General features: G+C 47.2%; 1 protein-coding gene across 7 annotated transcripts in view; it reads left to right on the forward strand.

The window, feature by feature from the left end:
• Positions 1–12676, forward strand: part of LOC144733531 (dystrophin-like) — a 393684-nt gene that overhangs the window by 129117 nt on the left and 251891 nt on the right. For all 7 annotated transcript variants that reach the window (XM_078615485.1, XM_078615482.1, XM_078615479.1 and 4 more), the window contains 4 exons: positions 1619–1792; positions 3668–3841; positions 9083–9232; positions 11710–11934. In XM_078615485.1, the coding sequence (XP_078471611.1) occupies positions 1619–1792; positions 3668–3841; positions 9083–9232; positions 11710–11934 (723 nt within the window). The remainder of the gene's footprint in view (positions 1–1618; positions 1793–3667; positions 3842–9082; positions 9233–11709; positions 11935–12676) is intronic.

A 12676-nucleotide genomic window follows, 5' to 3' on the forward strand; every position in this document is an offset into this window, starting at 1 on the left:
TCATATTTTTTGCACGAAATGTGCATGAATATAAAATCATTGGTGCTCTCACATGCACGATTCGATGCGTGTGTTGTAAACGTAATAATTGTCGTAGAGTCTGCATCGTGACGTGTGCCAGTTCAGCACTTGCCATCCATGCTGAGTGAAAGTATTGAACCTTCTGTCTTATATTTGTGGGTGTCTACATTTTAGAGATGTGAGAACTAAGGAAATTATACTAAGGCATGACATAGTTACATTAGCATTCTGTAATTTGTGATGGATGGACTCTTGCCAAAGATAATCAGAACATTTTACAAAGATTTCAAATGCCGTCTCCAATGATAATGCCAAAACAGAGCTAGAAGGGAAAGATTTAATCCTCAAGTTTTTTTGAAACAAATGCCAATAAAAAAATGTTTTATAACCATTGCACATTTAATCATTGCATTTGAAGGACATGTGCATGGAGGTACACGTGGGGAATCTTTATCTGAATGTCATGGATGGAAGGAAGATAAGTGGAGCAAAAGCTGAGATGAAGACAAATAAGGATGTGAATGTATGACACTAGAGAATAGGCAACGCCCAAGAGTTACGAAGCGATTCATGGGAAGAGCAAAAAATAAAAAATGTCATTGCCAACCTTCGGATCGAAGACGACAACTGATGATGATCGTGATGATGAAGTGGTGTGACTGCCACGTGCATGTTGAACTTCTTTCGCACCGTACGTAGCCAATTGTGCTAATCGGAGGTGCGGGGGGCAGGACAACAAACGAATACACATCAAGCAGTTCTGAATAAATTAGTTTTTAATTTAAATTTAAAAGTGCACAGTTCCAGTAGTTTCCTAATAAAATGATGTTCGGTGTGCAAGGGATGCTCGGCACGTGAGCTCACTCTTGCAGAGTGATCGCAAGCCACAATTGGACATGGGGATAAAAAAAAAGCATAGTCGATCAGTAATGTTTGTACGTTCAGGTTGAGGACGCTGATGGCCAGGATTTGGAATGCTAGCGGGATCTGAAACAATTGGGCCGTGGTGTAACAACGTGGTCCATGGTTTGACATTGAAGTTTCAGGTTTTCGAGTTTATTTGTTTAACCGGGTGAGAACTCAAAAGACCAGCAAATGTCTGGCCAACCCGCGCGGACCTGGGTCACCAACATTTCCGAAGCAAATAAAATTAAGTACAGCAATGAAGCAAGTTGGAATGGGAGCAAAAAAATAACTGTCTCATGTTAAATTGTGAATATTGCACGGACATAAACTGGTATTGCTTGATAATTTTCTCTATCTTAAGTTGGCTCGGACAGATACATTTTCAACTGATCGTAGTACGATTACAAAGACCTTAGTGACCATAGTCTCACTGCAGTGAACGAGATACACCACGTCTGCTGCGCGATGGACCCTGGTCGTTGATAGAAGAGGGAGATTGTCAAATCTATATCCGGTGGCCTTTTGACAACATCGGTCGCAATGACGAGCGGAAACCACAGCACCGACGTGCGATGTGGAACGGGAACACAGCGTGAAGTCCGTCGTCTTACCTTTTTAGTTTTAGTCTTGCGCCCCGAGCAATGCGGCGCGTTAACGTGAGTGCGCGCGATCCCCGCGCCCCTCCCTGCAGGTGACGGAGAACAAGCAGAGGCTAGAGAAGGCTCTGAAGCTGGCTCGGAGACTGCGCAAGGAGCTGGGCTCACTGACCGACTGGCTGTCGGCTGCTCACCGGGAGCTGGCGGGCCTCTGCGCTTTGAAGGACGCCCCCCGTGCGCAGGACGAGAGTCAGAGCGGTGCCTACGAGGTGAACGAGCCCCACACAGTGACGGAGCTCCCACGGGGTGACGGAGCCCCCATGGGGTGATCCCACGGGGTGACCCCACGGGGTGACCCCACGGGGTGACCCCACGGGGTGACCCCACGGGGTGACCCCACGGGGTGACCCCACGGGGTGACCCCACGGGGTGACCCCACGGGGTGACGGAGCTCCCACGGGGTGACCCCACGGGGTGACCCCACGGGGTGACGGAGCTCCCACGGGGTGACCCCATGGGGTGACCCCACGTGGTGACCCCACGGGGTGACGGAGCTCCCACGGGGTGACCCCACGTGGTGACCCTTACGGGGTGAAGGAGCTCCCACGTGGTGACCCCACAGGGTGACCGAGCCCCGAATCGGAAGACAAACCGATGACGTGGACGTACGTCATGGGAATGGGGAAGGGTGAAGCGATGGCGGCGGGTGACAATAGACGTCACCGGTAACGAATGCGCTAGTCGCTTAGTCAGCGCTGATGCTGTCTTCTTCGTGTGGCTGATGTTGATGAAGAGTCACGTGTGTGTTGGTCCAGATGATTTGCGTCAGGAGTAGCCGGGTGGTGCATCACCTTCTTGCCTCCTGATTTTGTACATGTGAAATGTGTGTGGGTGTGTGTGTTGAACATCTTCCGCACCGTACATTGCCAAACCGTGCTAATCGGATGGTTCTGTTCTGTTCTGGGTGACCACTGTGCTTATGAGCAAACCTAACACATTATTAGGTGATGCTGCATTGCAAGGAATCAAGTTCGAAGTAACCACGTATACTTGTGGTGAACATGCAAACAAACATGCTCTGATAATATTTGCATTGCCTTTGAAACTGGCCTACACCAGAGACGGCTTTCTTTAGGGCCTAGTCTCAGCAGTGTCTTACAGAGAACGCCCAAAAGCGAACAGCACAAAGACCATGCCACTATCAGAGCATTTAAAGCTCGGGGTGAGCAGCTACAAAATGGGACCCTTTTAGCCAGTATCAAAGTATTGCCAGAAAGGGTAAAACCAACAAACAGTACAAAAACGCGTTAATAGTGCAAAGTACAAGAAAGGTAAACAAATCAAACAAAAAAAACAACTAAACCATCCCCATCCTACAGGCAAAGAGCCCACTGAGGAATTAACTTGTTTTTCAAAAGCGACCTGGTCACAAATGAAAGCTCAACAATGTCGCTTATCAATTGGACATGTATGGCAACCCTTGCGTGTAATACAGGTTTGGTAACAATTCATGCTCTGCACTGACACAACTTACTTTTTTTTACCGTATTTTTTCTCAAACAAACACAAGATGGCTAAAATAATCCATCTTTCCATATCGATTCCTTGCGTGTGCGAAGTTGAGTGCGATTGTCCAGAGGAAAGCTTCCCCGAAAAGTAAACAAATAATTACCAAAAAAAACAATCGTGAAAGATAATCGTCCAATCGGGAATAAAAGAAGAAAAATTATAATATAAAGCTCAGTTGTGTACGTGATGGGAAAAGATATTGGATAAAGTCTCCCATGTAAGAAAACACCAAGCAAGACCAATGCCTTATTTAACCTCGTATCATTTTGTTGACTTATCAGAAAATATCGATTTTTTTTTTTTACCCTAATAATATTTCAGAATTTGATATGAGCTCTATTAATATTGAATGAGTGTCTGCCACAATCATGTTACGGGTTCAATCATGAAAGGTTAAGGATTCGGTTTCACTGCAATGCTTTCTCAGGGGGAGAGAAATACCATGAGCAAAAGCTTTTGCTGTTTTTATTTCATATTTTTTTCAACCCTCGACTGTTTATATTTCCACACTTCCCTCGACTCGCTAACAAATCACGTATTTGTTCCCCCCCGCTGCCCTTGTCACACACTCCCAGGGCCTCCGCGCGGAAGTGGACCAACGGCGGGCAGCCATGGAGGGTGTGGTGCAGGCGTGGCTGGCGCTGAGCGGCCTCCTCGTGCCCAGGGACGCCACCAACGACGTCGAGACGCGCGTGGGGCTCGTGACGGAGAGATGGGCGGCCCTCACCACTCGCCTGCGGGAACTCACGGTGAGGGGTGGCGGGGGACTTGAATCCGGTGACGCCTCCTAATTCTCCAGGTTCTGGGAAACAAATCTCCTGCTTAAAAAGTTGTATTTCACCGTTTAAGAAGAAGGGTCTCCTGGCTGACCCGGTGGCCCAGAGGGCTGAGCTGGTACCGCTGAAGGCCCCGGGTTTGAATCCAGGCAGTGCAGCGATGCACCCTTCCGTGGGCATCTCTCTGTCACGGAAGTTTGCACCGCTGTGGGAGGGATCCGAATGGTTGCCTCGGTGTCTTGACTGGACGCCGATGGCCCAATTGTGGTAAAATTGCGGAGAAAAATAAAATATGTAAAATTAGTTTCATGCTCAAATTTCTGGACATCAGTGGAAAAGAGCTTTCATAGCTCATCGGATTCCTGCTGCAGTATAAATAAAGATTCTGATTCTGAATGCGCCCGCATGCTGCTTGTGAATTCGAGCTCTCGTCAAGACAACGCCGACTGCGTTGGCAGCAGACTGGAAGTGTAGGATTGCTAAAATTCTGGAGGTTTGCACCGCTGTGTGTGCGAGGGATCCGATTAGTTTGCCTCCGTGTTGTCACACCACGCCGATGGCACAATTGTGGTAAAATTTTGGAGAAAGATTAAACATGTAAAATTGGTTTCGTGCTCAAGGGCGGCCATGTGAATGTAACTTTCTGACCTGCTTTTACTGGACATCAGTGGAGAAGAGCCGTCTAGCACATTAGATTCATCCTGCAGTATAAATAAAGATTTAGAATTTGAACGCCCACTGAGTTGGCAGCAAATTGGAAGTGCTGTATTAATTAATTTCTGGACAGCTGCTACCATTAACATGCCCAGAATTTTAATGTTTTTTAAATGTATTCAGGTAGTGTTCTGGGCAATGGTCCATTTACAACAACAGCAACAGTGATGATTATTATAATTTCCTTTATTTGCCGAAAAAAACCTCCTTGTGCATCAAGAATATTTTTCGTGACAGTTTTGCCCTGGGATGTTTGGCCATGAATTGGTGTTTGGCGCACGTGGAAATATTGATGATGGAGAGGAAATACACATGCATGGGGTGGCAACACTCAAAACTCCACCACGGATGAATTCAAGTAGGCTCTGCTGCGCTATCAGCTCTTGCAAATTCACAGCCCAAGTCTGCAATGAGCCAGGCAGTCTCTCAGCATGGTATTCATGCGCGTTACTTGACTCTACTTCACCATGCTGGTCAGTACGGGTTAGTGGGGAACATAGTGGGGAACGGTAGTGCAGTGGTTGGTGCGCTGCACTACGAACCCGGAGACCCAAGTTCGATTCCTGCTCATGGCTAACACCAATGATAGAGATTATCTAAACCGATCCTTGGCCTTTCCTAGGTCGACTCGGCCTCGAATGAGTACCTGGTGCGGTGTGTAAGTAAACATCGCCACTCGGGAGACAAAGGCAGGTGGGCATGGTGCTGGCCACCCACCTCCTCGTGTGCGGGTTTGGCCTTCATTTGTGCTTGCTATAGCAGCACTTGCTGCAACAATCTGATTGGGCTATTGGGTGAATCTTTGTCTTTGTGTGGAGCATAGATGTGGAAGCAAAGATGCCCAGTAAAATAATGAATTTGGCCGCTTTGCTATACGCTGCCAACCTCGTAGGCCCACAACAGCCTATAACAGCTGTTTATTCATGGCAGGTCAACCAAGGACTATCCCAGCCCGGCTTGGCTTCCAAGGTCTGATGGGATCAAGTGCATCCAGGCGGAATGAGTCACAGGCAGCATAGAACGGGTCCGTCGGGGGTTGTGTTGCTGGTGACATCGGCGCAGCGATGCCATTAACTGTAAGAACCCACGTCTTATTGAATCGGCTTAGCAGAGATAAGGGTTTTTTTTTTCTTTTTGTTTACCAAGTGTGATTGAATATGCAAATTGATTAATGATATTTGTGCACCTGTTCGTCGTTATTCAGTGTCACCTCACGGTCGGTGTAATAGGTGTGGGTCTTCGTGGCACAACGTTTGCGATTGCAACGAAGTTCATGGCTAATCTCTCTCTCTCTCTCTTTCGCCCGTGGTATAATCAAGAGCATCCGAAGCCGATGTATATGGTCCAGTGCCAGGAGCAATCCATCAGATCTCATCACCTCGTTCCCTCGGACGCGTTCTCTCTCCCTCGGCTGTCATTCCATCGTCAGACTCTTCTGTCAGCCGTCAATCCCATTTATCGTTGAGCCCTGCCCAATCCAATTAACTTTTCTTTTTTTTTTATCCGCGGTGCAGTGTTTCACGAAACTGCTGTGGATTTTGTGCGAATTCCTTGAAGAGAAAAAAGAAAAGCGCCTTTCCGCGGCACAAATGCGGGCGTCAAATTGAGGAAACCAAAACTGGATTTCTAATTTCCTGGAAAATGATCCCATGTCCTGCTGCGTCGTTGAAGTACAGAAGACAAATAGCGCCTCCCCGGCTGAGGCGCGCGGGTGTGGGCAGGGCGCGTGTGTCACCGTGGATGTGACACGGTGACAGACACGCGCGCGCGGCAGGTCAATTTGTGTTTGAATTGGCATCCTGGTCTCCCGCCTGCCACGGATTTGCATTAATTTGTGTCACGTGTCAGCCCGCCACGTCGTGGCGTCGCTGTCATCAAGCCAGCGTCGGAGCGTAGAGCACGGTTGGAGCATCATCGTCTGCGACTCCCTTCGCCCAGATTTGCTATTTACCACAATTTTCCCCTCCCCCATCACCTTGTCAGCGTTTGCTCCCTGGGCTGATTTTCTGCTCGTTGGCAGCGCATTAACACGGCAATGAGCCCGTGCGCGTGCATACACATACGCGCGCGCGCGTGTGTGTGTCTGCGCGCACGTCAAGAAATACATTGTGTCAGTGTCCCAATTTATATCCGTCACACAAACGCACGTTGGTTAAGCCAAGCAGGACCTGCAACCACTGTGAGTGTCGTGGGTGTCCAGATATTCCCCATAGTTTTAGATATGGCCGAAAGACACCAACTGTGTAGTCGGTAGTGAGACTGACTGCAAAATCAACACCCGAGAGAAGGCAAAGAAAGCGGGGGAAGATGGTGGAAGAGAAATGTGAGATAAATTTTAAGTGTTCGGAGACCCCTACTGGAGCGGGCCAAGGGAGAAAATGAAGGAATGGAAGAAAGTGGAGGAGGCCATTAACCCGCAGTGGGAAGTTGCGACTAACAACAACAACAACCAGAGTCACCGACACTATTTTGGAAAAAAACGCACGGTAGTAATTTTGAATCCTTGTTTTTTCTCTCCCTTCAACCGCACGGCGTAAACGCTGACTCCGCCGATGACAGGACCTTAAATTACACAGTAGCGCACGAGCAAGCAGGCTCGGCACTGAGTCGGTAGCCACTTCTTGCGTGAGATTTAAGATCATTATAATTACAGGAGAGAACCTGTGATGAAGTCTGGGGTGAACTTAGTGGATCCCGTTTGTTATCTACCCCAGTAACCACCGGAACTTCCGCTCTTTTGGCACCTCCAATTTCCACAGTGTGACCTGCGCCGCTGCATAGAGATCTGTCGGCTAAAGCGGCCTCATTCAGTCTCAGAGCGATCCATTACCATGAAGACTCATCAGCTATGTATGGATGTTGAACTTCTTTCGGTACCGTACATAGCCAACCGTTGTAATCCCGCACCTCCGATTAGTTCAGTTGGCGATGTACGGTACCAAAGAAGTAGAGTAAAACCGTGGATTGCGAGTAACTTGGTCTGTGAGTGTTTTGCAAGACGAGCAAACATATTAAAGAAATATTAATTTGATAAACGACCGAGGTCTTCCAATACGAGTAGTACATATATACGCTTTGTCTGCCGAGCGTCACGTGATCACAACTGATATACGAGTGCTTTGATATACGAGTGTTTTGGAATACAAACACGTTTCCGGAACGAATTATGCTCGCAATCCAAGGTTTTACTGTCCAACATACATATATACATACAAGGACAACTAAAACACAGAAATCGGTTTCTAAAGAAATTAGTGTTTCAATCTCTCTTTTTAAACAAGCATATAAAGCTCCAGTGGCTTCCAAATATAGGAAGGAAGAGCGTTCCAGATGGCCACAGAAGCAGTCTGAAAGTGCACGATACAGTGACCGTCTTTGTTCGATGGTTAGCCAAGGTCACCATGCATTTGTGATCTAACCAACAACCCATGGACACCATTCGCTGGCCAGACACTGCCCCCTCCGCCTCAGTGCGGCTGTGCCCGTGAAGACAACTGCCTGCCTCTGTGTTGATCCGTAGCGGGCTCCAAATGGCCAAAGACGCCGCTACCTCGACGGGCATCTAGCTTAACTTTCATTTAAGCCGGTACCGCAAGAAAGGCCATGAACCCCCTTCGCCCCTGATAGGTATTGCTCTGGAGGCAATGATTGTATAGGCGCACTGTCGTCACGAGCTGTGACAGTCTGTCATTCGGTGATATTTGGCTTGGTGCAGCGGTGATGAATGATCCAATCTTCGGCTAAAATCCACGGCAGAACAAAAAAAAATCGCCAAAGTCCCTCTTCCTCCAAAAAATTGTCCGGTGATGCACAATGGGGGAGTATTGAATAAAAAGTAAAGATTCATTTTAAATACAAACTCGCTTATCAAAGCATGCATACTAATTAGGTGGGGTCTGTGATATTGTTATTGATGCCTTAAGGCAAATTCTGTTAATGATTTAAACCGGAAAAATGCCACCTCCTTAATTGTCTTCGAGATCTGACACATGCACAAGCCACACATACGTCCTCAGAGAATATTTGGCCTCATTATGGAGATTGTTACAAATGAGCTGTGCATGAGTTTTGGGGCTATTGCGTATCTGCATAGGGTTGTCACTCGTCCTAATTTCACAGGGTCAGCCTTTCTGGGACATCCAAAAAAAAAATCCCATTTTTTTTTATCAGTTGTATATTGACGCGTTGCCCAAGACGATACATTTACGTGCAGTCTATTATTCTAGTATCGTGAGATATATTTGTCTCCCCATGACGTACATACGTTCGTATCTCTTTGTGTTCAATGAGTCTATTTGTATATGTCTGTGCCTCTGAGTTTTACTATATGGACCGCATTTTTGGGTGGCAGGGCCACAATCGCACTGCCCCTGAGGGGGGAGGTACTTTGTGCATCGGCCCGCCGACGTTCTGATGCCGTCGACGGTTGCAACCAGCGTCTCGCAGAAACGAGAGAGAGAGCGCGCGGATAGGCCACCGTGTTTGCTCTTTGCCCGACAGCCCGACGTGGACACGGCGGGGAAGGCTTCGACCATCCTGGGCGAGGGATCGGGGACGGCAGCAGGGGAGGATGACGATGGCGGAATCGAACACTTGAGGACGTTGGAAGCCAAGAGTTTGAGTGCTGTGAAGGTCAAGGTCGACCATCAGGTGGAACGGATGTGTTTGTGCTGTTCTCTCTCCTGCACTGCGCTCATTCTCTATTCAATGTATATGTGGTATTCTTATTCTTAAGTTTTTTCGGTAAAGTCACGTAGGTAAAACATTAAAATTAATAAAAGTAAAATATTTTATTTTACTTTTATTAAAGTAAAATATTTTATTTTACTTTTATTAAAGTCAAATATTTTATTTTACTTTTATTAATTTTAATGTTTTACCTACGTGACTTTACCGAAAAAACCTAAGAATGTGAATCCTTGCAGTCACGAAAGCTTCAAATCTAGAATGAATGTGGTATTCTGTTTATTCAATGTTTGTGCGGCATGCTGTGTATTCAGTCTTTGTGTGGTATGCTGTATGTTCAATATCTGTGTGGTATGCTGTATATTCAAGGTTTGTGTGGTATACTGTATACTCAATGTCTGCGTGCTGTGTATACGGAGTGTTTGCGTGTGTGCTGTGTATACGATTCATTCATTGGAGATGTAATTGCTCGTACAGCTGTTAGGAATTCCATACAGATTAATTTAGCAGGTAACTGGATGGCTTAGTGGAATAAAACCCAAGTCAAGACGGTGAGCCAACACCACTGGATCCTGAGTTTGAATCGATCTATAAGCCACCCTTGAGTACACTGGATTCTCAAGGCAAATGACTGTCTAAGACTGCCTGTCTTCACATTTCGACGCCACATAAATGCACATTGTGTCGTATTAATTTACAATAATGAAAAAGTTATTGCCATAAATAAGCAATAATCACGCACATGTTTCTTTGTTAAACATTTTTTTTTATCTTCTTGGTTCTTTCGGTAAAGTCACGTAGAATGGAAATAAGAAATTAATTATTATTTTATTATTTCCATTCTACGTGGCTTTAAAATAATTATTATTTTATTATTTCCATTCTACGTGACTTTAAAATAATAATTATTTTATTATTTCCATTCTACGTGACTTTACCGAAAGAACCAAGAAGATGAATCCCTGCAGTCACGAAAGCTTTAAATCGAATTTTTTTTTTTTACATTTCATACTTTTGGCTTTATAACTGCATTTGTTTAGAAATGCGATGTTGCATTCAACCACAGCCCCGTTGTTTCCTTCAGGATTTATTTGCCCTGCCATGTCAAGGCCTAGGAATGCTCATTTTACCGGACAATAAATTTGAATGAATAAAGTAAAAAAAAACAGGATCGAATGACCCGGTGTTAACCGTGGCTGCTTGCCACGTGTTTACCGTGACGAACGTATGCACAGGTGCGCTTTTGACATTGGTCTCCTATTAAACGCTGACGGATGCTCCTCAGTCCATAGTTCGAGGCAGCGATGTAAAAACCCATAAATAGACCCGATGGCACTCGTGACTGTGATGTTGTATTATCAAGTATGATGCGCATCTCAAGAGGCAATGCATTATGAAAACGACTTGCGCGTGCCCCTGCTGTTTTTTCTTCTTTTTTTCGTATTCGCTGAAACTGCTTCTGCGGAATAACAACCCAATAGTTTCCCTATCCGCATCGCATCTTCGTCTCAACCTGAGAACTTTCACGCTTTTTCAACGTTAACGGTCGCTGTAATTTTCACATGCTTGTTCATTTAAATCACCGTCTCTCTCTCTCTCCATTTGTCGACAACTTCCCCCCCCCCTTCCCCAGCTGGCGCTGTTGCAAGCCCAAGCCATGGGTATTGCGGGGGCCCACAGGGGGCCTTACCGTTTGACCAGCGTAGCCTCCATCAAGGGGGCCGACCCCCCAACCCCACCGCACCCCCACTCCTCCCCCTCGCGATCCTCCCATTGCGTCTCTCTGCTGCCTCCCTGCTCTGAGCTCCTCGCAAAGGCAAGCGATGCTTTGGATAAAAAAAAAACGCCGCACTCCGCGGCTCCTCTCACTCCGCACACGCCCGCGTCTGTCGAGCTGGTCGCTCGATGAGCATGCCCCCCCCCGCGTGTTGTCCGTCAGTCGGTGATGTTTGTGATCGTAAAATTTAATCTGTGTTTGAGACCTTTTTATTTTATGGGTAAATTTGTCTCTCGGTGGCTGTCGGTCAGAGCGGCTGGTTATGAACATATACAAACAGACCTTCATTCCGTGTCCTCCACGTATGAATAAAATATGTTTTAGCTATCGGCCTATTGGCTTTACGGACAAATATTATCCAGCAGCGATTGTTTAGGCAGGAATATTCGGGACTGGTTTCGACCTCCTTGGTCTCCATCAACAGAGTCGGGCATCTTCGACAAATACTGCCGGATTTCCAAATCCTATTGGCAAAAATCCACTCCGTATAAACTATTCGGCCGCCTTCAACACCATACAAATCTGTACGCTGACTGAAGGATCGGCTAACTCTCATCGGGTCGACATCGCTAAGAATCGTGACGCCGTTGGTTGGCCAGCGCTGCTCTGTGCGGCCTTTGAGTCCCTCTCGTCCCTCTCGCCCGTTCCCGGCCCGCAAACGCAGGAGACGGGCGACGCGAATCCGGATGGCATGGGCGCCGTCTCGCCGGAAGGGTCCGCTGGGCGGGCCGTTGAGACGCAGCAGCCGCCCCCCGCGAACCCGGGAGACTTCCTCGCCGAGCTGACGGCGCTGAGAGCGAGGGTGGCGGAGGCGGAGGAGCGCCTGCGCTCGCCGGAGCTGCTCTCTGGTCACTACGAGGACTTCTCGCGGCAAGAGGACTGTCTGAATGTACGGCTCGAGAGCGTGGATCGCCAAACCCCTCGCCCCCCCCTCCCCCTCCTCCACTTCACCACTCGCTTGTTCTTTTCTTGGATTTTCTGTTTGCACTCAGTCACATAGTCACTTTAAGATGTTTTTTGTTCATGTTTTTGTTTTTTGTATGTTGCGGTTGCACCCGATTCAAGAGCCGAATGGCTCACAGGGCTATACCTAATAAATTAACTTGAACTTGAACTTGTTACTTTTCAGTAAATCTGTTTAATTGAACTAATAATCTACAGATTAATCGATGAGTTCAATAAGCCCGAGACTTCACCTGTACGATTTCGGTTGCTCCATGTTGTTCTAAATTAGGGACAATATTGACATTGCTGCTTTGGCCGTTCTGACCTTAAGAGGGCCTCGCTAACAACACTTGCCTCCACAGCCTGTCATGTTGAACTTGGGTGATGCTTGTATTTGCGTGTGTGTGTCTGTGTGCAACGTGTGTTGGCACAAGGGTTCGCACGCCACACTACGAACCAGGCGGCCGCGAGTTCTGTTCCCAGCCACGACTAACATCGTTTGCGAGTGGCTATCTGAACCACTTTTGGGCCTGCCCTAGTTCGACTCGGCCTTAAATGAGTACCTGGTGTGTTATGTAAACATCGACGCCGAGGAGACAACAGCTCAAACTTAATTTGGAGCTTTCGTGACTGCAGGAATTACTCTTTGGTTCTTTCGGTAAAGTCACGTATAAAGATAAAATAAT

Source organism: Lampetra planeri, chromosome 47, assembly GCF_965212315.1.
Source record: "Lampetra planeri chromosome 47, kcLamPlan1.2.h2, whole genome shotgun sequence".
NCBI lineage: Eukaryota > Metazoa > Chordata > Hyperoartia > Petromyzontiformes > Petromyzontidae > Lampetra > Lampetra planeri.